The 23,028-nt window shown below is 33.7% G+C and overlaps 2 protein-coding genes across 2 annotated transcripts; both read right to left on the minus strand.

The window, feature by feature from the left end:
• Positions 1 to 1,890: 1,890 nt before the first annotated feature.
• On the minus strand, positions 1,891 to 9,239 carry LOC132174010 (uncharacterized). The gene is made up of 7 exons (XM_088514586.1): positions 8,933 to 9,239; positions 7,035 to 7,505; positions 6,119 to 6,268; positions 5,739 to 5,837; positions 4,648 to 4,698; positions 4,088 to 4,518; positions 1,891 to 2,499 (listed from the first exon to the last, which is right to left on the minus strand). Exons 1-7 carry the CDS (start codon positions 9,237 to 9,239, stop codon positions 1,891 to 1,893), a joined length of 2,118 nt encoding a protein of 705 aa, XP_088370712.1.
• A 3,238-nt stretch (positions 9,240 to 12,477) lies between these two features.
• Positions 12,478 to 19,769, minus strand: GA2 (Terpenoid cyclases/Protein prenyltransferases superfamily protein). The gene is made up of 14 exons (XM_059588731.2): positions 19,661 to 19,769; positions 17,844 to 17,926; positions 17,461 to 17,746; positions 17,210 to 17,390; positions 16,599 to 16,816; positions 16,361 to 16,481; positions 16,090 to 16,187; positions 15,780 to 16,006; positions 15,542 to 15,654; positions 15,307 to 15,405; positions 14,720 to 14,935; positions 14,469 to 14,610; positions 13,871 to 14,116; positions 12,478 to 13,014 (listed from the first exon to the last, which is right to left on the minus strand). Exons 1-14 carry the CDS (start codon positions 19,710 to 19,712, stop codon positions 12,709 to 12,711), a joined length of 2,388 nt encoding a protein of 795 aa, XP_059444714.2. The 5' UTR covers positions 19,713 to 19,769; the 3' UTR covers positions 12,478 to 12,708.
• Positions 19,770 to 23,028: the final 3,259 nt, after the last annotated feature.

The following is a 23,028-nucleotide window of genomic DNA, read 5'->3' on the forward strand; positions in this document are numbered from 1 at the left end:
AGAACATAGGAGTTCGTGTGGAACTCCTCAGCTCCCCCAAAGGTTTACAAGAGCCTCTGCCATACTCACCCGTTATATATCATGAAAGAAAACACAGCAAAATAAAAGGAAATTCTTAGATGATGGTTTCCAATGACGCTTTCTTTGATTTATAAACCAATTGTTAATTTGCTTTTGAAATTAATTACTATTATTCTCAGATCGATGTAATAGGATCCAAGGACATGTCCCAAACTCTATTTTTCTTTTTTCATCTTTTTTCTTTGGCTCTTTTGCCAAGAAACTTGGTGGCAATTTCCTTATACTTTGTCCTAGTTTGAAGGAAAACTTTGTCCTTAAAAAAAATATGTGCATATTGAATGAAAAAAAAAAAAACAAACAAACAAACAATGATATTTCTACAGGGCGTTACAGTGTTGCTAAAGGTATTATTTCTTGTAGTGCAATGATATAAACAAAAACAAAAAATCGAAACTTATAAAAAAATAAAAAATAAAAAAAAAAAATCAAAATTTATATTAAAAAAATTAATAATTCGAACTTATCAATGACTTTTCATGTTGTCATTTATAAGTTTCATATCAACGTTTTATATTAGCGATGATATGCCGTCTCAATTTCTTAGATATTAGTGACGACTTTTGTCATTGTTAATAAGAATTATCAATGACGACTACATGGGTCATGGGTCATTGCTAATGTGTATTATCGACGAGATAATCGCGACAACAAAAGTTAATTGTTTATAATCATTAGCGACGACCTAAAGACTTTTAGCAACAACTTTTAGTTATCGCTAAAGACCCTTTTTTTTTTTTTTTTTTTTGGGTGGTAGTGAGGTCAAGTGAGTTTGGTTTATTATCATCCTTTTCTTAGTTAAATTAAAATATTTCAATATCATTTTGCTTTCTATATTAGTTAAAAGATTGTCATATATGTATCTATAACCTGTAACCTTGTAGCTTTGACTATGATTTTCTCTGAACTTTTACTCTATGATGTAAGAGCTTTATACCATGATCATTTATCAATTAATGCGACTTAAATGATTTCCCCTTAAAACTTAAAAATTAAAAAAAAAATTAAAAAAAAAAGAAAAAGAATTAGATATTATTCTTTCAAAATTTTGAATTTACTTTCTTTTATTTGAATTCATAAACTATGAAAATTTCACCGAAACTTTGAGAGAATTTACAAAGAATTATTATTCTTGTGTCATCCTCTAAGTTTCAGGTTAAGTTCTTGGATAATTTTTTTTTTAATAATTATGTTTGGATAGTTTCTCTTGCTTTGTCTAGCCATCTTACTGCCCATTAACTTAAAGAAAAGTAGTCTAAGAGATTACTTTCAGAAGAGGAGAAAAAGTCAGTTAATCGAAAACTGTCAAGTGTGTGGTCTCGGGTAAATATACGTGATATACAAAAGGTCAGATCTAGAAATATGTTATTCATTTCCTCTTCAAATTAAAGTATTGTAGTTTTTTCTTTTATGCTAATGATTATTAATAGCCTTGTAGAGTAGAAGAAGAACACTAATAAACTTGGAACCCAACAAAACTTATTTTGGTTTTGAAAGTAATCTCCTAAGGTCGACCTGTTGTGGATATAATTTACTGGATTAAAAAGTATTTTATCATTTGCCAAAGTAAATAAGGGAATTAGAAAATAAGAAAAGAGTAAAAATTTATAATGGATAATCAATGACTTATTTGTGGAAATGATAATAGGATTAAAACCAGAAAGAATAACAAAATAAGCAACATAAGGCAGCTGAAAATTTATCATTCATCCGTCCAATTAAAAATAATAATAATAATAATAACGAATCAGTTTTGGCTAGAATGCTAACTATTAATGGAACACCAATAAAACATATAGCAAAATGAATAAGTTACACCCAGCGTTTCATTTTCCTGTCGAAGATGCCTGATCCGTAAGTTGAAATGAACATGTCAACAAGAAGGGGGAACTGCATCAATGCGAACAAAGTGACTGGAACACTAGCCAAACAAATAACAGGAATGGCAAACCACGATTGTCCACGTAACATAAGTAGAAGAGCGGCACAGAAGGCTATCATCATGGATACAATAGAAAAGAAAAGAGTGGAAAGTCCTATTATCATTTTTGTAGGTAAGGATTTGAGGAAATCTTCCTCTGCATAGCGCGTTGTTAGGATACCCAAGAACATTAATACTGAAGTTGCAGAGGAAAAGAGTGATAGGGAATCAGATACTATAAAGAGCATAAACACATTTTCATTTAAGAAGATTGGGAAGCCTGTGTTTTGGTCGTTACCGCCTGGAACAGTAAAGGCTGCAGCAAACATAATGGTGGCAATGAGAGCACCTACCACTGTACAAGAAGTTGCTGTATCTTTCATCCATTGCTCTCCCTCTTTCATCAGATTCTTGTGATTCTTTGTAAACAATTCTCGGGGCTTCAATTTATCCTTGTTTAAAGCTTCTGTAACCTTCGGAAAAACAATGCTCTCCACCTCCTGCATTTGTTAGTCAAACTCTTAGAAAAAAGGGCTACCAAAAGAAACATAAAATCACATATCAGTGAAAGAGTGATGTTGCATGCCTCACTTCAAAAACAATTTTATTTGATGAAGATACTTCCATCCATTTTAATGTAGCAATTCCAATTACTGTTTACATCCCCAGAACATCTCAAATTATGTAGTTGTCGTTGACTTTTTTTGAACCTAGCTTTTTCCCACAAGCAAACCCTACCCCTAGCAATATCATAATCAAATTAAGGTTCAAAAAATTTATGCTATCCAAACAGCTAAACAAATAAACCTTACATTTTAATGTTATTTAGTATTCTGCTATATAACTATCATACAACTAGGATGATATGGGAGTAAAAATCAACAATTGATTTTTTTTTATTTTTTTTTTTTCTTTCAATTGTTGATCCAATGGCTAATCTTCATTGCCACATCATCAAATTGTATACCACTCGTATAGCAGTCTACTATATAGCATTACTCATTTTTCTAATTGAGACGTGAGAAGATTTCAATTTCTCATCTTGTGGTTCACAATGTAAAACTTTTTCGAGTAATTCTATTTAGTAGATTCTTATACAAATGTCATAAAACTGGATGATGTAGCAGTAAAAATAAGCCATTTGATTAGTAATTTTTTTTAAAAAAAAAAATTTACAAATGTTGATCCAATGACTGATTTTTATTGCCACGTCATCCAGTTCGATAACAATTGTACAAAAGTCTACTAAATACATTACTCAACTTTTCCACCAAATGCATTTGCAATATATATATATATATATATATTGTGAGTAGTGCTATTTAGTAGACTGTTATATATTACTACCATACAACTTAATCATGTGACTGTGAAAATCAACCATTAAATTAACACTTGCAAAAATAAATCTAAGGACTGACTTTCACTGCTACCACGTCATCTTAGTTGTATAGTAGTCTACTAAGGGCTTGTTTGGAACGTTAGAGGGGTACAAAAGTGCTTTAAACACTTAAAAAGTCCATTTAAAGAAAAAAGTATTCACTTGGTAAAAAAATTAAAAGCGCTTTTAAGGGTCTAAAAAGCCTAAAAATTGCCAAAACACACTTTTGGTAAACGCTTAAAAATAAAGCTTTTGTCAAAAAGCACTTTTTGACTTAAAAGTTTTATTTCTCAAACGCAATCACCAACAAGTTCTAAATAACATTACTCAATATATATATATATATACACGCTTCCCCCATTTTCTCTCTCCACTTTTAACTACTCTCCGTTCTCCCTTATCAGCCAATGCTTTAAAGGGCTCATACAAGATGTTTCAAAGTAAAATGTTCCCTACAGTGAATCATTGTATCACATTGAGTGAATATAATATTGAGGACAATAGTTTACTATCTTTTTAATTGAAAAATAAATATTTAAAAAAAGTAGAGAGTAAAATAAATAATTTGTTGAATTTTGTATTGAAAGTATAATAGTTAAAACAATCATTACGACTAGAGATGTTCTAAATATCTAGTATTTGGAATATTATAGCTAGCTAGCAAGGAATGCTGGCATAGCAAAGAAATATAAAGCAAAAGAGATGACCTTAAACCATTGTAGCTCTCGTTGCATCTGCAATGCTGCACCTGGGATACGATTAAGCTGGGTGGAATCTGCTGACATCCCCGCCATATGTAATATATTGAAGTAGGAGTCATCATTAGCATATACCATCGCGTTCTTCACCTGAAGCCTGTATATAAGGCTAAAGATTTTAGCTTGACGATGTAAAACTGCACTCTGAAATATGTTTCTGCCGTTCCAATCGCTGCTCCACACCAGATCTGGATTTCCTCTAACAATCTCATAAACAAACTCAAAAATCCCTTCCTTGATTGCTCGGAAGATGGCTGAATAAACGCCACTAACTCTCCTTCTCTCTTCGTCGTTTGAAATTGATATCTCTTCGCACATGTTGCGCAGGAGTTCATGCGACTGGACATGGGCCAACTTCATTTCATATAAATGCATCACACCTTTGCAAATATTTAGTCCAAATACGAAAAAAAAAAAACAAAACAAAACGAAAAGTTCAAAAAAATTAATTGAAAAATGAGATTAATTAATTGAGTAGATGCAATATATATATATATATATATATATACCAAAGAGGTTAAGGAGAGTTGACGACACTATTTGTTGCAATACAGCTAGCACTGCAAAGTAAAAACGACACTCAACAACATTAGAAAATTATTGCTAAAAATAGAGTAAATTATTTATAATTAATAAGAGAAATACTTCTTTGCATCTTGACGTTCATCTCGTGTACATCTATATTGAATTAGCATGTTCCATCCAACCTAAATTAAAAAGAAAAAAAATACTAATAGTAGATGGAGCATGCCAACTCAACGAAAATGTAAACGAGATAGACGTCAGAATGCCAAAAAAAACACATTTCTCAATTAATAAACTATATGTTTTACAGTTTGTGAATATTCTCATCACTAAATCTACAAGCTAGTCAACATAATAATGTACAATATGATTAGGTTCCTTCTCTATAAGAGCACCACTGGACAAATCTTATTGTTGTTGCTGGCACAAACAAATAATGAAGCATTTGGTAGGCAGAATGGAATAGCTATTTATATTCTCTAGTTCGGTGAAAACATATATGCTTTTACAGGAATTAAACAAAATTACTAAATACCCACATTTTTTTTATTAAAAGAAAAAAGAAAAAAAAACAAAAACAAAGGCTCTATTTGTTTAAGAAGGTGAAACTTTGTTGGCCATCGATGGTGAACTCCGGCAGCCAGAGGGAGGATTCCAGCAAATTCCAACGAAATTTGGTGGCCGATTCAAAAAATATATATATATATATATATTGTTGGTTTTTTTAAAAAAAATATATTGTCTCTTCTTAAAGTATTAGCTATTCCTCTTATTATTTTTTTAGAGGAATGACTATTCCTTAATTTAAAGAATAGTCGATCATTCTCATGGAAGTAGCTATTTTGAGATTAAAAATCTTACCAAACTATAAAATAGCTATTCTATTTGGTGGATTTAATCCTCATAACAAACATACCTTAAAAGTCTTTACTAGATTACTGTTTTCTATGTTAAGAGGGTGTCATGGGTTTTATTATTTTATCATAAGAGAAGAAAAAAAAAATGAAGTTGCCAGAATTATGATCCAGAGTTACAAGCCAAACCTTAGGGAGAGAAATTTTGGGTAAAAACATACCTGATCCCATAGTTTTTACTTGATTGCTTTGTCGTTTTTCTACTTGTTGAATGTTCAAACGAATTTCTTTGGTGGCACGAGCTGATTCAATGTGTATATCTTTCAACAGAAAATGTTAATGAAGTAAGAATTGGATAGTAAAAGAATCATTAGCAAATCTCGCATGAGCAATTCCTAGGCTATGTTGCAATGTTACCAAATACTAAAAACGTGGCATGCAAATACGACCAAGACATTCTTTTGGCAGGGGACGCGAAATGTTACTTTTTAAACATGGGAAGCCAAAACAGAAAAAGAGTATACTTCGGAGAGTTAAGTATATATGTGCATAATCGTAGAACATTGTAATGAAAAGAGAAAAGAGATCTAGTGATACTTACAAGAGTAGATCCATCGTTTCCAAAACACAAGCCGACTTCCACTCGGAAATGCGTAAGGCATAGAAGCCAAGGCATACAAAGGGGAGACATCCTCTTTGTCTAAAGCAAGAGCCAAAGGCCGATAACGCTGGATTAAATGTAGAGCAATATCTGTTGTATTGCACCAGCGTACATACGGACAAAAAAAACAATCAAACATGTGCAGAGAGGAAATTATCTTGCTAAGATTTCATATCGTCGGAAATAACGGCCATTAATTAATGGATAACACTTTTTTTTTAAGCAAAAAAGTAGGCCAAATCATAGTAGCAGTTACTCGCTAGGAGCCGAACAATAGGGACTTAAACTGTAGGAACCGCAAGCGCTTTCTCAAGTCCGACTAAGTCATAGCATGACCTAGCCCCATGAGGGCATCAGTAAGACCGAAGACGGTTAATACTAATAGGATTGAGGATTCTCATTTTAGGAGTCTAACCACTTTGAAAATTTTCTTAAGGCCATGAATCACCATCGACTATAATTAATAGATTGTACTTAAAAGGGAGAACTTCACTTAACCCTCCTGAATTGTCGCATCTTTTGCAATTACTCTCTTAAACTTCAAAAACCCTCAATTTAATCTATTAATCTTTCATTTTTTTTTGTCAATTTTACCCTTTCGTTAGGATTTTCTATTAAATCCTATCAAAATTCCCCTTAAAAAAAATTAAAAAATTAAAAATTAAAAAAAAAAATCAAAGATTCAAGTATGAGTATTTTAATTTTAAAATTTTATTAAATCGTGACTGGCCTAAATCCTTGCAATTTTTTTTTTTCCCTTTTTGTCTTAGAAAATAAAAAAATTATTTTGAAAATTTATACCCCTCCGATAGGATTTAACGAAAAATCTGAAGTTGTACGTTAATTAGTTTCTTACCTAACATCCGAGTATATATAGCCTGCGTGCAAAGCGTAGCTCCGCTGATGCCTTTCTCAGGCATTAGATCCTCCAACGGCGTGAGAGAATAGAGATATCGAGCCAAATCTTTATACCCGAATTCAACGGCCATAACAACAGGAAGGATTCCTCTGAAGTTCCCAATGCTCACCAAGTGTTTGTTCTTTCTGAGCATAAACTCTGCCATCCGGCGGTTTCCTGCACTTGTTGTCTCGACCAGAGCCGTGCATCCGTCTTTGTCTCGTATTTCCAAGTTTTCTTCCGACATTCGCTCCACCATCTCCTCCACTATATGCACATGCCCTGCAGAGACTGCAATGTGAAGCGCTGTCTTCCCCATAAATGTGATCTTTTCACTCAATGCATTGGGGTGGAGCTTGAGGAACTCCTTTGCACTCTTCCAATCTCCACTTTGCACAGCCTTGATTAAGGCTATATAATCAACATTCCCTGCCATCTTTTTCTTCGTGAAAATTCGACCAAATCAAATGAGATTGAGGATGATGTTTCCATCTCTTCATTTTAGTCGAAATGGAATTTCCTGACACTTTTAAACCCTCCTTCATAAAATTAAAACCTAGGCTAAATTCTTTAATAAGAATCAAAACTTAGAAAGTAAAATCCATCAACCAAAAATCTTCCCAATAAATATCAACATTTTTTTCTTAAAATTCTTCGAAACTATGTGAAAAAGAGACTTACCTGCCCAAGTAAGTGGAGATTAGGGCCGGCTCAATGTATTTGGAGGCTTTAGGCGAAATTTTGAAATTGGACCTTATTTTTTTTAATATTTAAATATTAATTAAATAATATTTATTTTTATAATATTATTATATTTTTATAATATTATTATTATTTTCATTCTCATTGTTGATTCATGACTTTTAAGTTTAACTTTTAACTAGTTGCCCAAAAAAATTGATGTGGCATATTTGTTTCTTTGGGTTAATTGGTCTTATTTTACAATGGACTTATTATATTGTGGCCTTATTTTAGAGGCATTAAATTTTTATGGGAAAAAATTTTGGGCCTTATTTAAAAAAAAAAAAAAAAAAAATTAGGCCTTAAGTTAAAAAAAAATTAAAATAAAATAAAATTAGGCCTTATTAAAAAAAAATTTGGGCCTTATTAAAAAAAATTTTGAGCCTTACTAACTGGGGGCCCTAGGCGACCGTCTCAGTGGCCTAGCCATTGAGCTGGCCCTGGTGGAGACAGTCTAAAATTTGTGGGGAAAATACATTTTACCCCCCTTAAACTATTCACCAATTTGCACTTTGACCTCCAATGTTTAAAAAGTGACATTTGACCCCCCTCCCAAACTTCCAAATTGTTGCAATTCGACCATTCTGAATTTTTTTTCCCAAAATGCCCTCATCCCAAGTTAAAAATAAATAAATAAATTAAATTAAATTAAAAAATTAAAATTAAAATTAAGGGGTGGCTGGCCACCCTTTAATTTTTTTAATTTTTTTAAAACTTGCAATGGGGGAATTTTGAGAAAGAAAAAGTCAGAATGATCGAATTGAAACAATTTGGAAGTTTAGGGGGGTCAAGTGTCACTTTTTAAATATTGAAGGTCAAAGTGTAAATGGGTGGATAATTCAGGGGGTAAAATATATTTTTCCTAAAATTTATTTAGACGGGTGAAAAGTTTCTTATAGACAATGATTTTGGGAATTGGGGATTAGGTGAGAACTTTCTTTTTTTTTTTTTAAGGATTTTCTTGGGAGCTATAGCTAGCAGCTACATTTTTTGATAGCCATTTACATTTCTTTATTGACTGGCTTGTAGTGGTCTTGCAGTTTTTAATCTCCTTAATCCATTTAAAATTAATGTTCAAGCACATGCATTATTCAAAGAGAGAAAGAGAGAGAGACCTGTATCAGTATTTTTGGGCACGTTATACTTTTCAGCCAAAGTATTCCAAGCGATTTTCGCGGAATTAATCTCCTTAATCTCACAAACTGTGTCCGGTCCGCAGGAATTCTGAATGAGCTGTACAGCCATTAAATTCTTGTTGCTCCAGTCCTTAAAAGCAGCTTCATCATCTTCTTGCTTAGGAGGTTCAATGGTGGATTCAATAATGTTCCAAAGATCTTGAGCCATGAGATAGGATTTTATCCCAACACACCAATCTCCATAATTATCTTTCTCAAGAACAGTTGATGCAGCCTTTATTTCCATGTTTAATCTGTCATTATATCCAAAAGGGGTTAGGAGCATAGTACAATAGAATAGAAGCTAGATCGGTTATGCATGGTAATAGTAAGAATTCCCTCATGGACCTCTTTTTTTATTTTTTACTGGAGATGTACTACAGTTTTACCTACAGCACATAAGTGTATATATATATATATATATATATATAGAGAGAGAGAGAGAGAGAGAGAGAGCATCAAACAACATATTCTGCTATTAAAAAAGAGTAAAGTTTGAGAGCATCACTTTTTCTTAAAAAAGTGACGTAAGATAGTAAAAAAGTAATTTTCCATTTAACATTACTCTTTTACATTACCATGTTGCCATCCCACATCACTTTTTCTCGATGAATTCCGGAAAAAGTAACACTCCCAAGCATTACTCATTAAAAACAATGTGTTTTCTTATCTGCTAAAGACACGTCACTTTTAAAAATTGTTTTATAAGAAATTTTCCACAAGACCAATTTGTAAGAACTTTCTGTCCTTAAAATATGTTCTAGCAAAAAAAAAAAAAAAAATGAAAATCTTTTAGATGAGAAATGGTAGACTTTCAATTATTTTACAACTCTCGACACATGTTAGCATGTGTTTAGAGAGCATTAAAGGGTGTTAAATGCTGACATATATATGTCAAAAAGTTGTTTGTACGAAGCATTACTCTTTTTAGATATGTCGAGTCGTATCTCAAAGAGCAACGATATTTAGTACTATTATACAACTGTCATACAACTGGGATGATATGACAATGTAAATCAGCATTTGGATCAACAAAGGCTTGTAAAAAAAATTAAAGAGGTAATTTTCGGTACCATGCTGTCTACTAAATAAAAATGTTATCCAATCAAGAGAGAACTTTTTTTTTTTTTTTTTTTTTTTAAAGCAAATAAGGATAGGGTACATGACTAAAAAACCGAAAAGGGGTAAGGCTCTCCAACAACAAACCCAAAACAGCAATACAATGCAGAAAATACGAACAAATAGGAAATGGGCCAAAAATTGGCCCGGTCCTCTGGATCTTGGTCAACAGACCAAGAAATGGCATCATCAAAGTGATGTTTTAAGCAAGCCAAAGATCTGACTAGCTTTGAAGCAACAACACCCTCCAAAAGGAAGCTGTTGAAGGAGAGGCACCGAATTCCCATCTGGATCTGCTGTAGGGGGAGAACTGATCTCCGGTTGATGAAGCAATCTCCACAAAAATATCAAACAAGAGTAGCTCGAAGAGATAAATACCCAGAAAAACACAACAAACATAAATACAAGACACAAAGCAAAGCAAAGAACAAGAAAGAAAGCAAAAACCCCTCAGCATCAGCGGCAATGGAACAAAATACCACCAAACACCGGTAGGGGTGGAGGTATGCGGGCGAAGGGCAGAGCGGAGGAGCCACGCTCCGGAGCGTGTGTACCATGCGTCCGCGAGTAAGATCTACTCTCGGGCGCGTGTGGCTCACGCTCCGGCGAGTGTTGGCCGAACGGAGGTGCAGATGGTTGCGTTGGGAAGCTGAGAGGCTGTAGAGCATGGTGGGGAGGCACGTGTGATGGAGGAGCGACCTGATGTTGAAAGATCGGGTTTTAAAAAAACCAAATCTAGAAACACCAGTTTGGGGGCTGCGGAGGCTTATGGATGGCAGGTGGAGGCTGGGCTCGGCCGATCTGTGGCGGAGATGGAACTGTGATGAACGGTGATGGTGGAGTGATGGGAGCTGCTGTGAAGGTGAAAAAAAGACTGGAAACAAAAGACAGAACAAAAGGGGAAAACAAGAGAAAAAGAGAAGAAAATGAAGGAGAACAAGGGTGGAAGGGAGGAGGAAGGGAGAAAATTCCATCCCTCCTCCCTCAGGCAGCCACACAAGGTGGAAGGTGAACCTCACAAGGAGGTGGAAAGCTTCTTTTAGAGAGAAGGAGGAGCTTCTCTCTAAAAGAAGGAGAATATTATGTTTTAACTTTTTGTGTGTTTTAAGAGAGAACTTCTTTGAGTATACATAAATAAATGTTTGAAGATGATGATTAAAAGTATATCATTACTCACTGTCTTTGGATGGAAGAGCTCTCCTTACTCTTCTTGTCTTCACTCTTCACCCAATGGAGGAACAAGGCTTGGCAGAACCACAAAACTTCTTATATATTTCCTTCTTCCTCTTTAAACTCAGATTCAAAGGCGAAAAGAAAATAAATACAGAAAAAGGGAAAATAAAGGGGAGGTATTATGCTTGCCTCTCGGAGCAAGAATCACTTTCTCTTTTTTTCTTTTACTTTTACAACCTCAAACAACTTAAGGTTGACAGTTATTATGCAAACAAAAAATTTGATCAAAAACTAAAAACAAAAGACAAATAATGACTTACAATTACAAGGTTGGACAAGCTGTCTTCCAAAACTGCAGGTTGTAAGTAGATGAACTTGTTAAAGAAGAAAAGCTATATTCCTTCACTCTCTTTCTTCCTCTTATCATTCTCCAAAAACAGTGACACTTGATACTTTTCTTTGTTGAATATTGACCGTTCATCTCCATTTATCCATGAGTTTTTTTTTCTTTTTCTTTTTTTTCTTGAACTATCTATGAATTTACTTTTTATTTAAGCTAGCATTATTTATTTATTTATTTTTTCTATTTTAGCTATGTGGAAGCAGAGCCGAAGTATTGGGGGGTGAAGTGCATGGCTGGAGGTAGGAGTTCTGCGAATTGTATGTAAACCAAGAGGGAGAGTATGAAAAATAAAGGCTTACTTCACAAAAGCTCGTGTTTTGAAAGTACTTCTAAAGTTTAAAAATTCTCAATTAAAACTATCGAACTTTTAATTTCTTTTAATTTATCCCTTTCATTAGAATTTTTTGTTAAATATTATGAAAATACTCTTTTTTATTAAATAAAAAATTGGTAAGATTAAGCGTTTATTTTTTATAACGAAACATCTTTACAATTTTTTTACTGTTTTAAAAAATTAAAAATAAATAAAAATAAAAATAAAAAAAGCATGAGTATTTTAAGAATTTTGACAAAATTTAACAAAAAAAACTTAACGGAAGAGAGTAACCGAAAGAAATTAAGAGTTCAATACCTTAGTTGAGAGTTTTTAGGAGAATTTTGTAAAGTTTTCCCTAAGAGAAAAGACGTCGCAATACTTTTTCTTTCCTTTTCTTTTATCCCACACTATCCGCTACGTCAGATTCCAAAGAGAAATCAGGGGATCAAAAAGTAACATGATTCAAACAATATATACTCAAATAATGTTAGATCAGCATGATTGCATATTTAATTTTTTGAAATCAAAATCTCAATGCTGCCCGAAAGAGCCCCATTAAGGAAAAAAGTAGGCCCTTCTGTGTCCTCAATACTATGTTCTTCATGAACATTCTTTTCATATGCTGGCAATGTTTTTAGGCTCCAATTGTTGCATATGCTCGAACATAACGAATTACGTCCCCAACAAGTATTCTAACATGAACTTTTACAATACATTAAGAACAATGGGTTCTTCAATTATTGCATTTACGGCATTGATCATCTCATCTGAAGTGAATCCATCATCCTTCCTGTAAAATGTGTGAAGCACTCTGATCATATTCCAAAACAAATCCTTGCAAGCTCTTGGAACCACACTGCCCTTTTCCTGCAAAACTAGTTTCAGCAGTTCTCTCCTCTTGCTAGCAATAAAACTCTTCATCTCCTTAATCACCTCTTCCTCAGTATTGATGCCATCACCATGAATTATGCACAATGACACAGCATTCAGTTTCCCTTCATCAGACTCCCTCTGCAACATAGTTAAAAGAGATTACTAACTCTAAAACAAACCATATCGAAAGAGATATTACTAACATTTTTCCTTTTTTTTATTCTCTTTCTCTTTTATGTGGAGTATACGCGTGTGAGTATAGAAAGGTTAAGGTGTGAGTGATTAATATAACATAATTAGGCCTAAACCCCAAAAGTATAAGTTTTTTGATTGAGTGATATTCAAATATGTAATATTATGGTCTTACTTGAAGGCTCCCCAATGTGTCAATCTCTCTCAAAGTGGTATGAGAGTCAATGGTGGTATAAGGTATGGTGGACAAATAGTTGTCCCTTTGCCGTTGAAGCGGAGATGGTGCACATATACAGATGGTAGGTATCTTTCATAATTGGAGCAAGGACAAAGTTGCATGGTACAGATAAAGCTCACATGGCCCACACAAGTGATCCTGAAGATGACCCATAAGACTGATAAAACCTTTGTTTGAAGAAGAATGTAGTGATATAGTGATAGACTCACACATGCGGGTAATTAGAAGGGAGATGATGTGCATGCTTGGATGGTAGGTCCCTTTAGTTGTTGGAACAAAGGTGCATTGCATGGATAAAGCTCACATAGCCCTCACAAGTGATCCTAGAAACGACTACCATAAGATTAATAATCGTTCGAGGTCGAGTGTAGTGATGCAGTGATGAAATCACACGTCAGATGAAGATTGTTGAGTATACGTGTGTAAATGTAAAAAAGTTAAGTTGCACATTGGATAGATGTCACAATGAAAGTGGTTAATATAGCATACTTGGGTCTATTATGAACACTGCTGAATGGGTCAATCTCCCTAACATTTTACATGGTGAAGGAGAGGTTCTTGTACCTTAAAGCTGTGTATATCATTCAGAAGACGCCCGCAAGTGCTCATAAGCTCAAATAGATGATGGATTTCTGGAGCTCGAACAACCTCTTCCGAAAGCTTAGGTCCAATAAAATAAAGGGCTGGGAGGACAATAGGTCCTAAGGCAAATGTTATGTACCCATTTGTCATATACTCGTCCATTGTTGGCACTGACTTGTCCCTCAACCACTCAGCTTCCTTCAACATAGACTTGAGTAAATTCAACCACTGCATTGAAAGCATGAAACACATCATATCTGTTCGAATGAATAAATAAATCCAAAACGAGAAACCTCTTCAAGAATTTTCTTTTTTTCTTTTTTCAGATGCCATCTAAACTCACATTTCAGGAAAGTCTCCGTAAGAGATGAAAATGAACCAATTCCAACACTATTCCTCATACATAACCTCTATTTCTAAGGCTAATAATTAAATCAGTCTTCAGAACTCTTTAGGTTACTTTAAAGTGACAACTTGAAGTTAAGTAATTGTACCAGTTAGAGCCTTAGGGGAGATCAGTAACACTATTAGAAAAGAGAATAGCAATAATAATATGAAAAAAGAGAACAGTTCATCTCACAATGTCAATTACGTCACTTATCACGCTACGCCCTTGCCATGTTAATGCTTTGTCTCCAATCTCACAGATTGTACTGTGAAGTGCTGAAAATATAATTTCAACTTTCTCAGAACAACAATCAGTGCTGACATTTACATCCCACCTGTGGTCAGTTCCCATAGCACCATCAGTTTCATAATGGAAAGACAAATGACAGAGTGATGAGGGATTCAACAAAAGCAGAAAAGGAATGAGAAAATAGGGAAACATACTTCTCAACCAGGTGTATGAGGTTTACCAATTCCTCTTCAGAACCTCCAACGTCAAAGAAATCATCAACCACTGTTGTGAGCACCCCACTTTTGGCCCATGATATTCGGGCATCAGAAAGTTCAGCGGGAGCAAGAGTTGCCACAGCAGAGAAGTAACAGTAGGCCAGCTTCTGCCTAGCAAACTTTAGCTTGTCTAATCTGTTCTCTGTAACCCACCTGCTTACATGAAAATGAAAATATACAAACACAAGATAATATTCAGCTTCCTTTCATAAATTAAACCAAAAAGCTACCTCAATGACTCACAATCACATTAATTTTTCTTGATATCGTGTTTAAGTAGCAACCACTAGCAACAGGAGCCTGGTAAAACCAGTGATTCCAGCCTAAAATGATTTTTAAGAGGAAAAAAAAACCACTGAAAGTTGCTTCCAGTACAGTATGCAAAAGAAAGGCTAAAGTTGCTTCTAGGTTATTATGCCAACTTATCATGTTGCATGTGCCAACATTGAGCCTGCTATAATTGAAAATTCCAAGAAATGCCAGTAACAAAATCATGGCAGTTGAAAGTAGATAAAGATATGCACCTTGCAAGATGACCGAGTTCTTCGCGATGGATTGATTGGCAAATGTTGAAGTCTTCCACTGCCAGTTTCAAGAAATCTTCGTTGCCAATATTTAAAGAACTGACATAAGAAGAGTAAAAAGGATAAAGCAGTAGTTCAAACTAATAATGGCCAATTCCTTGCCACAGCTAAAATCTTCATAGAGAGAAAAGAATATGCAAAAAAAAAAAAAAAAAAAAAACCACCGTAGTTTTACCAATACGAAGTTTTTAAAATCCTTGTATTATTTTTGTTGTAATGCTCAATGGCTCTCCTGTTTGATAACCGTTCCAGATTTGCATGGTAGGGAAACTTTAGAGCATTGTCCACCTGAAATGATCAAAGGTCGCAGTTTTCTGGGAGTTGCCTTGGATTATTAAAATGAACACCACTTTTCGTGGTAACTAAAAACGAACATCACTAAATCAGTGAAAGGTGTTTTATGGCAGGAGAACCTCTTGGACAAGATATTTGTTCAGTCGATCTGTGTGAATCGATCCATTTGATAATTCTTGTCTCAGGAAATGTCTTGTCAAGAAATTTTGTTTCTCCATAATTGATTCATCAGGATGTATGATGATTTCTGAAGCCCTAAATAATTCCAAGACAGCACCAGTGTCATTCAAATATCCTCCAAGGGTGCTGGAGAAATGATCCTCCAGTGAAAAGTGGGTAAATGGATCTACAGAACAAGATAAGGAGTTAGTTAAACCTTTCCTGACCAATCAAAATCCTGTAGGCCATCTCTCCTAAATCACCAAGTACCTGAAGAAACATCATATCCATTAACGCGTAACATCCGAAAGGCCATTGCACAGGTGGCAGTATCTAAAAATACTTCTTCCTTTCCCTGAAGCCAGTATCTGTTTGATGGCGAATGTCATGGTTCCAATAAATGTTAACTATATGCAATCCACAAATTCAAACCAATGTCTGTATTACAAAATTAATTACAGAGAGTAGGATGAATGAATTATTCTTCAAAGTTACTAGCTAACACACCATATTTGGTGCATTCATCAGAAAAGGACACTACCTGTACGTTTCATCCAATACACTTTTAATCTCCTCTCTGAAATGACGATCAATTCCCAACCTTTCAAGACTATCAATCATAAAAAGACGCACATATATATCTAGTGGATAAACCGTAGGAACTGGAAGAAAAAAAACAAAAAAAAAACCATTTGGGAATAACCAATTTAACTGTCAGAGAATTCAGAAACGTAACTCAAACTACATAGCAAACTATAGACAACTTTGGAGGGAGGAACCTGCATTTCCAAACTTCTCTAGGAGTGAACAGAGGTACTCAAGGCAACCAGAATTCTTATGGTGAGTAAAAGCAGCTGCTGTGGTGGCCGGCGAATTAAACAGTGATCCATTCTCTCTTTGATATTTCATGACCATTTCCCAGTTCTGTGACTTCCCCAGTCCCTCTGAAACATATGCTAAGTAGGTCCTCCTTCCTTCTGAGTTGCTTCCATAGCCTCTAGAATTAGATATGGGATGGTTCAGTCAGAGAAAATTAGGGAAATCATTCAGAAACTAAAACATTCGTTTCTCTTTCTACTGCTATTCTACAGCATTAAGAAGAGTGTATTTCATATATGAACGGTCTTATTGTTCCACCCTTGATTCAAAGTAAAATATAACTGTTTCAACAAACCAAGCGAACTAGGCCAACCAAGTTTGAGCAAGGTGACTCAATTTTTTGTGGCCAGTACTCAATTTTATGGCCCCAATAGCTTTACATCCCAAGTCTGAGAGGAAAGAACTTACAACATGCCCATTTTTGTCAGGGTCATATACAAACACAAGCATAAAAAAGTAGAAAATAAAAAAATAAAGTTGAACAAAAACAAAAACTGAATAATAACTGTACCTTTTAAGCTCCAACTCTCCCTTGTGAACCAAAGCTTGTAAATTCGTTGCTCCTAGAGGGATATTCAAATCCAAATTTTTGGCATACTCGATCATAGCAGGAAATATTATCTCGAATCCAATAGGAGATAGTTGCTTCTCATCGGTAGCTGCAGCTATATTTGACTCGATAAAGAAGAGGCCTGCAAAAAGAGGAATATCCAGCTATTGGAAATAATGGAGGAGACTTAACAAGAAGAACATCAGAAATACCATTATTCATTTGTTCTTCACCAACACCCCATTGCTTTAGCGCAACGATACATGTTAAGGTAGATAAGAGGGCGTCTTTAACTAAGAAGGGATCACGATTAGGAAGACCCCACGAGCCATCACAAAGTTGATTATCCAATAACCAATTTACACACTGAGGGAAAAAAGGGGCCTGCAGGGAATTTGGAGAAGGGACCATCGCTACCCAGGCAGTGTCATATGAGGAAAGAGAAAGTTCGACCTTGTTGAACATTTTCTTAATTCTTTGTTTAGTCTCCTCAAAGCACTGTATGAATAAAAAAGTAACATTTTTATAAATAAAGTTAACCGAAAATGCCAGAATACAAAGGAAATGATTTTAACTGAATGCAGGACCATCATACCAATGCTGAACTCTTGGCTTTTGTTTCTACATTTGAACCAGGAACCACAGAAGCTGCTTGAGAACACAATATCCCACCAGAAACTGAAAATGGCATATAAAACGATAGAAAGACAATTGAACTCAGTCAAACTACATCTGTAATATATGTAGTAAGAGAATTCTATAGTGAATCAAATTTTCTACATCTTAAAGTCCCACTATTTTGAGGTCGGTTGCAATCACTATTTTTCTATTTGATTTTCTTATGGAGAAATTTGTTGGAGCAATTTCCTCCAATTCAGTCTATTAATTGACATTTGTCTTTAAAGCATGTGATTCTCACGTGCATTTTAATAGAATTAACATATCACATATCCCATGCATTTTAATAATGCATGTGAGAACAGATGTTAATTTCATCTAATCCAGTTTAGAGGAATTGTCATTCTATTATTGAGGGCAATATTTTCTAATAAAATAATAGGTCATCCATCAAATAGTTTCATCTTAGTCAATGTTCTCTACATCCAACCTCTAGTCTTTGTAGCTCCTTCCAGTTAATCATATTTTTTCCTATATCTGATATAGGTGCAGGTATCAGACCATCTTATATGACTCTTTGTCCACCTCCAAAATTGATGCCAACTTTCTGATCATTTCTTATCCTATCTTCCTTTTATGATTATCATCCATCTTGATATCTTAATGTCAACAAACACCCATCTTGATGGGATGAATCAAGAATACAGAAGTTTTAGGAGGATTGATATCTTGGAGAGTCTTTTAGCGAACCCATAATATAGCATGTTGAGACACACAACCCAAAAGCTTAAGCCTATGGGTCACACTTTTTACATCTTTCCAATGTGGGACTCTATCCTTTTTTACACTCACACATTATACTCAACAAGAAGGATATATGATGCAAGGTGACCAATACAATGAGATAGGAAATCCATGACATAAAAAAACTCTTGCTAATTATACGAAATCAAATTACCAAATTAAGACCATTTTCTCAGTTTTTTCTTCAGGTTTTCATTAATTTACTCTTGATTTACATTCTTACTCCATCTATTTAAACTGATTTTCCCAAAACTGCCTTTTCTACAGCATTTCCAAAGTAAAAGAAACAGATTTTGCCCATCGAGGTCCACCAAATATAGAGGTAACACTTCTTTTGCCTACATCTATATTCCTTCCATGTCTAGATCAACATGGAACACAGATTTCCTTTTACTAATAACAATTTTCATTTTTTCTTTCTAAAAAAAAAAAAAAACTCCTCCAACTTGAAACTCATGCAAGGCCTCAAAGGACTGGCATGTCACATTTTTTTTGTTCTACAAGTTGCTGGAAATTTCCCGAGGAATAATCCCACACCGCCTATGCGGCCTATAGACAAGAACTTGGGCATGTTTATAGAACAAATTTTATGAGATCATAGGCTCATGAATTTCTTCACAAACAACTTATAAGCTAAAACGAAAAAAAGTAGGCCAACTATTTAATATTGGACTTCGCCACTGCAAACCGCTTCCTAGAGCTTGCTACGTACACTTGATTACCTTATTAAATTTAAAAGCCAAAGCAAATTCTAAAATTGGAAGAAATCAATGACAATGATTTAAACAGATAACAACGATTCAACATAAAAACAAGTCCAAGAAATATCGAATGAACTTTAAAGCCAAGAACCCACAAAAAATTCATTTAGATAGCAATTATTCAACATAAAAACAAGAAACCCAGTTGAAGAAAGTTTTGCAAGGTCCTAAGAACAAGGAACCAACAAAAGTCCAGAGACACAGACACAGACACAGACAGAAATGGAACCTGCAGTAGAGGAAGTGAAACACCAAGGTCTGTTGGAAAGGGAGAAAGACATGGTTGTGCCAAAACCAGGAAAAAGTTTGGTACTACTACTTCCAATACTTTCTGTCAAAAAGCCAGGGACAGGGAGTGAGAGAGAGTTTGAAAATGGGAGTGGCACTTCAGATTTTATATAAGTTTTTTTTTTTGTCCTTTTTTTAAAAAAACCAAAAAAAAAAAAAAAAAAAAAAAGGAGGAAAAGACAAGGAGTATTCAGAGTAGGGTAGTGAAGCACGCCCGGTGTACAGCAACAGTGATGCACGCCAGGCCAAAAACAAATTTTTATTATTATTTTATTTTTTTAATTTTAATTTTTTTAAAAAACAAATTTTGCCAGACGTGCATCACTGTTGATTCACGCTGGGCGTGCAGTATATCACTATCCTTCAGAGTAACTCTACTTAGGCATGTTTAGATGTTCTTTGGATAAGCTTAAAAATGTGTTTTAACTTTTAAAAAGTTCATTTAAAGAAAAAAGTAATCGTTTAGTAAAAAAAATTAAAAACGCTTTTAAGGGTATAAAAAGCATACAAATGGTCAAAACGCACTTAACAAAAGCTTAAAAATAAAGCATTTTTTAACTTAAAAGTCATATTTGTCAAACACAATCTCGAACCATGCTCTTAAACATAACTATAGTAAAATTGACTATTTTACTTGAAAATGTTCATAGTAGCATTTATTTATTATGAATCGTATCGAAGAAGCCTAGATGAAAATAACTACAATTTTTTGATAGAGTCCGAGTAAGATTTATATCTAAAATTTTTATTGCAAAATTCAAATTCATACCTTAAATTTTAAAAAATTTCTTAGCTTTTATAAATAACTAAACAATTAAATTTATTTTTCACGTTTTTGCGGTATAATTGTTTTATTCATGTTGGGCCACATGCCATGTATGAAAGCTACCTCAAAAAGTTGCACAGTTAACGCCAAAGAATGCGACAAAAAAAGGCATAAATACAGAGAGTTTTTACAGTCAAATGTGAGAAGACGAGGAATAATTTGTACGAGTGTGTATTCCTTAACCACCATCGATAAAACTCAAATTATTAATCTTTAATTCATCAATTTTTTTTAAAAAAAAAAATCTTTTGCATATGTTAAATTACTATTTTTTAAAAAAACTTAAATTGATAGGAATAAGTAAATTTAATTATTTAATCAATACTTTAACACTCCCTCACGTGTGGGATCGAACTTCCTTTTAATAGATTAGGTCCAACACGTAAAATATTTAATTGAAATGGGGGATGACGGAGTCAAGGTTCGATCTCAAAACTTTTGATTCTAATACCATGTTGAAATATATATAAAATATAAAATACTAAAATATGAAAGAGAAAGAAAAGAGTGCGGAAGCGGAGAGAGACGTATGGGCTATATCTTGTATACTCACTGTATCAAATAATATTACATAACTCTCTATTTATAGAAAGACAATGAGTAGTGATCAAGAAACCTTAAAGTAGACCTAAGCTAATTAAGGAAAAAAATAAACATTACAAATAAATATAATAACGGAGAATAATATTCTAACATAAAGTGAAATAACTTATTAAACCTAATTTAGAAAATATAAAATATACCAACAGCATCTACAAGGTTTTCTTGAAAATATTCCGTTTCTACTTGCCTTACAAATACCGAATCATAACTTGGAGTTGGCAGGCTGATGTCTTTCTGTCTTATTCAAAATATAAATAGTAGTTTTTGATTCATTTTGTCCTTTTTTTTTTTTGGTCTTTTTTTAATGAGAAACTTCATTTAATGAACTCTCTAAACTTTTATTATTTTTGTAATTACCCTCTCGACGCTTAAAAACTCTTAATTTAGCATATTAATCTTCAAATTTTTTGCAATGTCATCCTTCCATTAAGTTTTTTCGTAAAATCCTAACAAAGAGATGTCAAAATTATCAAAATACTCTCCATTGTTTTTTGAAAAGAAAAAAACAGAATTTTGCAAAAATTCAAGCGTGGGTAAAGATTTTTTGGGAATTTGTAGAACTACCCACACTTCAATCTTCATATTTTTTTATATTAAAAAAAAAAAAAAAAAAAAGGAATAATTTGGGATTTTTGACCGAACTTAACAGAAAAACCTAACAAATAAATGACATTACAAAAAATTAAAAGTTCGATACATTAAATTTAGAGTTTTTAAATATTGGGAGGTAATTACAAAAGATAATAGAAGTTTGAGATGATTAAGTGAAATTTTTCTTATTTTTTAGTAACTTTTAGATAGTCTATAAGTATTGATGTACTCGGATTAGGGACAATTGGTTGAATGAGAAATTGTTTTCCAGTAATTTTTGTGAGTTGTGCTTACTCTTGTGGTGATTTATAGATTAATTGTATTATCTCATAACATAACACAAGTTTGCATCCAATTGTTAAGTTTTTATTATTTGGTTGAAAGCTAAAGCCGGCATTCATCCAAAGATTCCAAATAACTCAACGTCTCAACCCACTAATCAAATACCATCCAATGACAACAAAAAAAAAACACACCAATAGCTCCAAGCTAATCCCAACCTCCCGCTTCAAATCCAAACATTTGGTCGTCCATTAGTGGCGGAGTGAGGATTTTGGGTTTCATAAAAGAAAGATAAAAAAATATAGATATATAACCAACAAAATAATTAAACAATTCAATAAAATTGAAATTATATATTTCATAATGTTAGAGCATATGTGGGTTTGTCCCATATTGCTCAAGTGTGGAGAGGGTTTGTCTATTGGCTTATATAAATAAGCCTCCTCTTAGGTATACAAAACAAAACTCAATAAAAACAAGATGTAGCCTATATGGCTTTGATGTGTGGATGTTGACTATATGTCAAACCACCTTAATTTACATGTCTTTCTCTTTTTCCTTTCTTTATTATTATTTTTGAATTTTTATTATTTCTGTATTATGTGTTTGTATATGGTATTAGAGCTAATATACTAACAACAATTGTTAGATTCTAGATTTCATTTTTTCTATGTTTCTTATCTTTGTTTCGGATTGTTTTCACAATCAAAAAACTCATTTATTTGTACTATTTCATTTTGCTTGCACATATGCATAAACTATTGCAAAGAGGCATTTTCTTTGCCGGATTACGTTGGGTGTTGCTACCACTCGTTTTCGTGTGTCAGAAAACAAGTAGGCTTATTTCCATTCGTCACAGTGGTCCTCGTTAGTCAGAGGCCACCATTTGCATCACCATCGTTGCACTGCTAGTCTCTTCCCAACCTTCCTCAGACCATATTCTGGAAATCTAATACCATAATCAGTTCTTCAAGGTACATATTGAAAGATTTGTGGAAGATCTGTCA

The sequence above is a fragment of the Corylus avellana genome, chromosome 3 (assembly GCF_965113065.1).
Source record: "Corylus avellana chromosome 3, dhCorAvel1.hap1.2, whole genome shotgun sequence".
Classification (NCBI taxonomy): domain Eukaryota; kingdom Viridiplantae; phylum Streptophyta; class Magnoliopsida; order Fagales; family Betulaceae; genus Corylus; species Corylus avellana.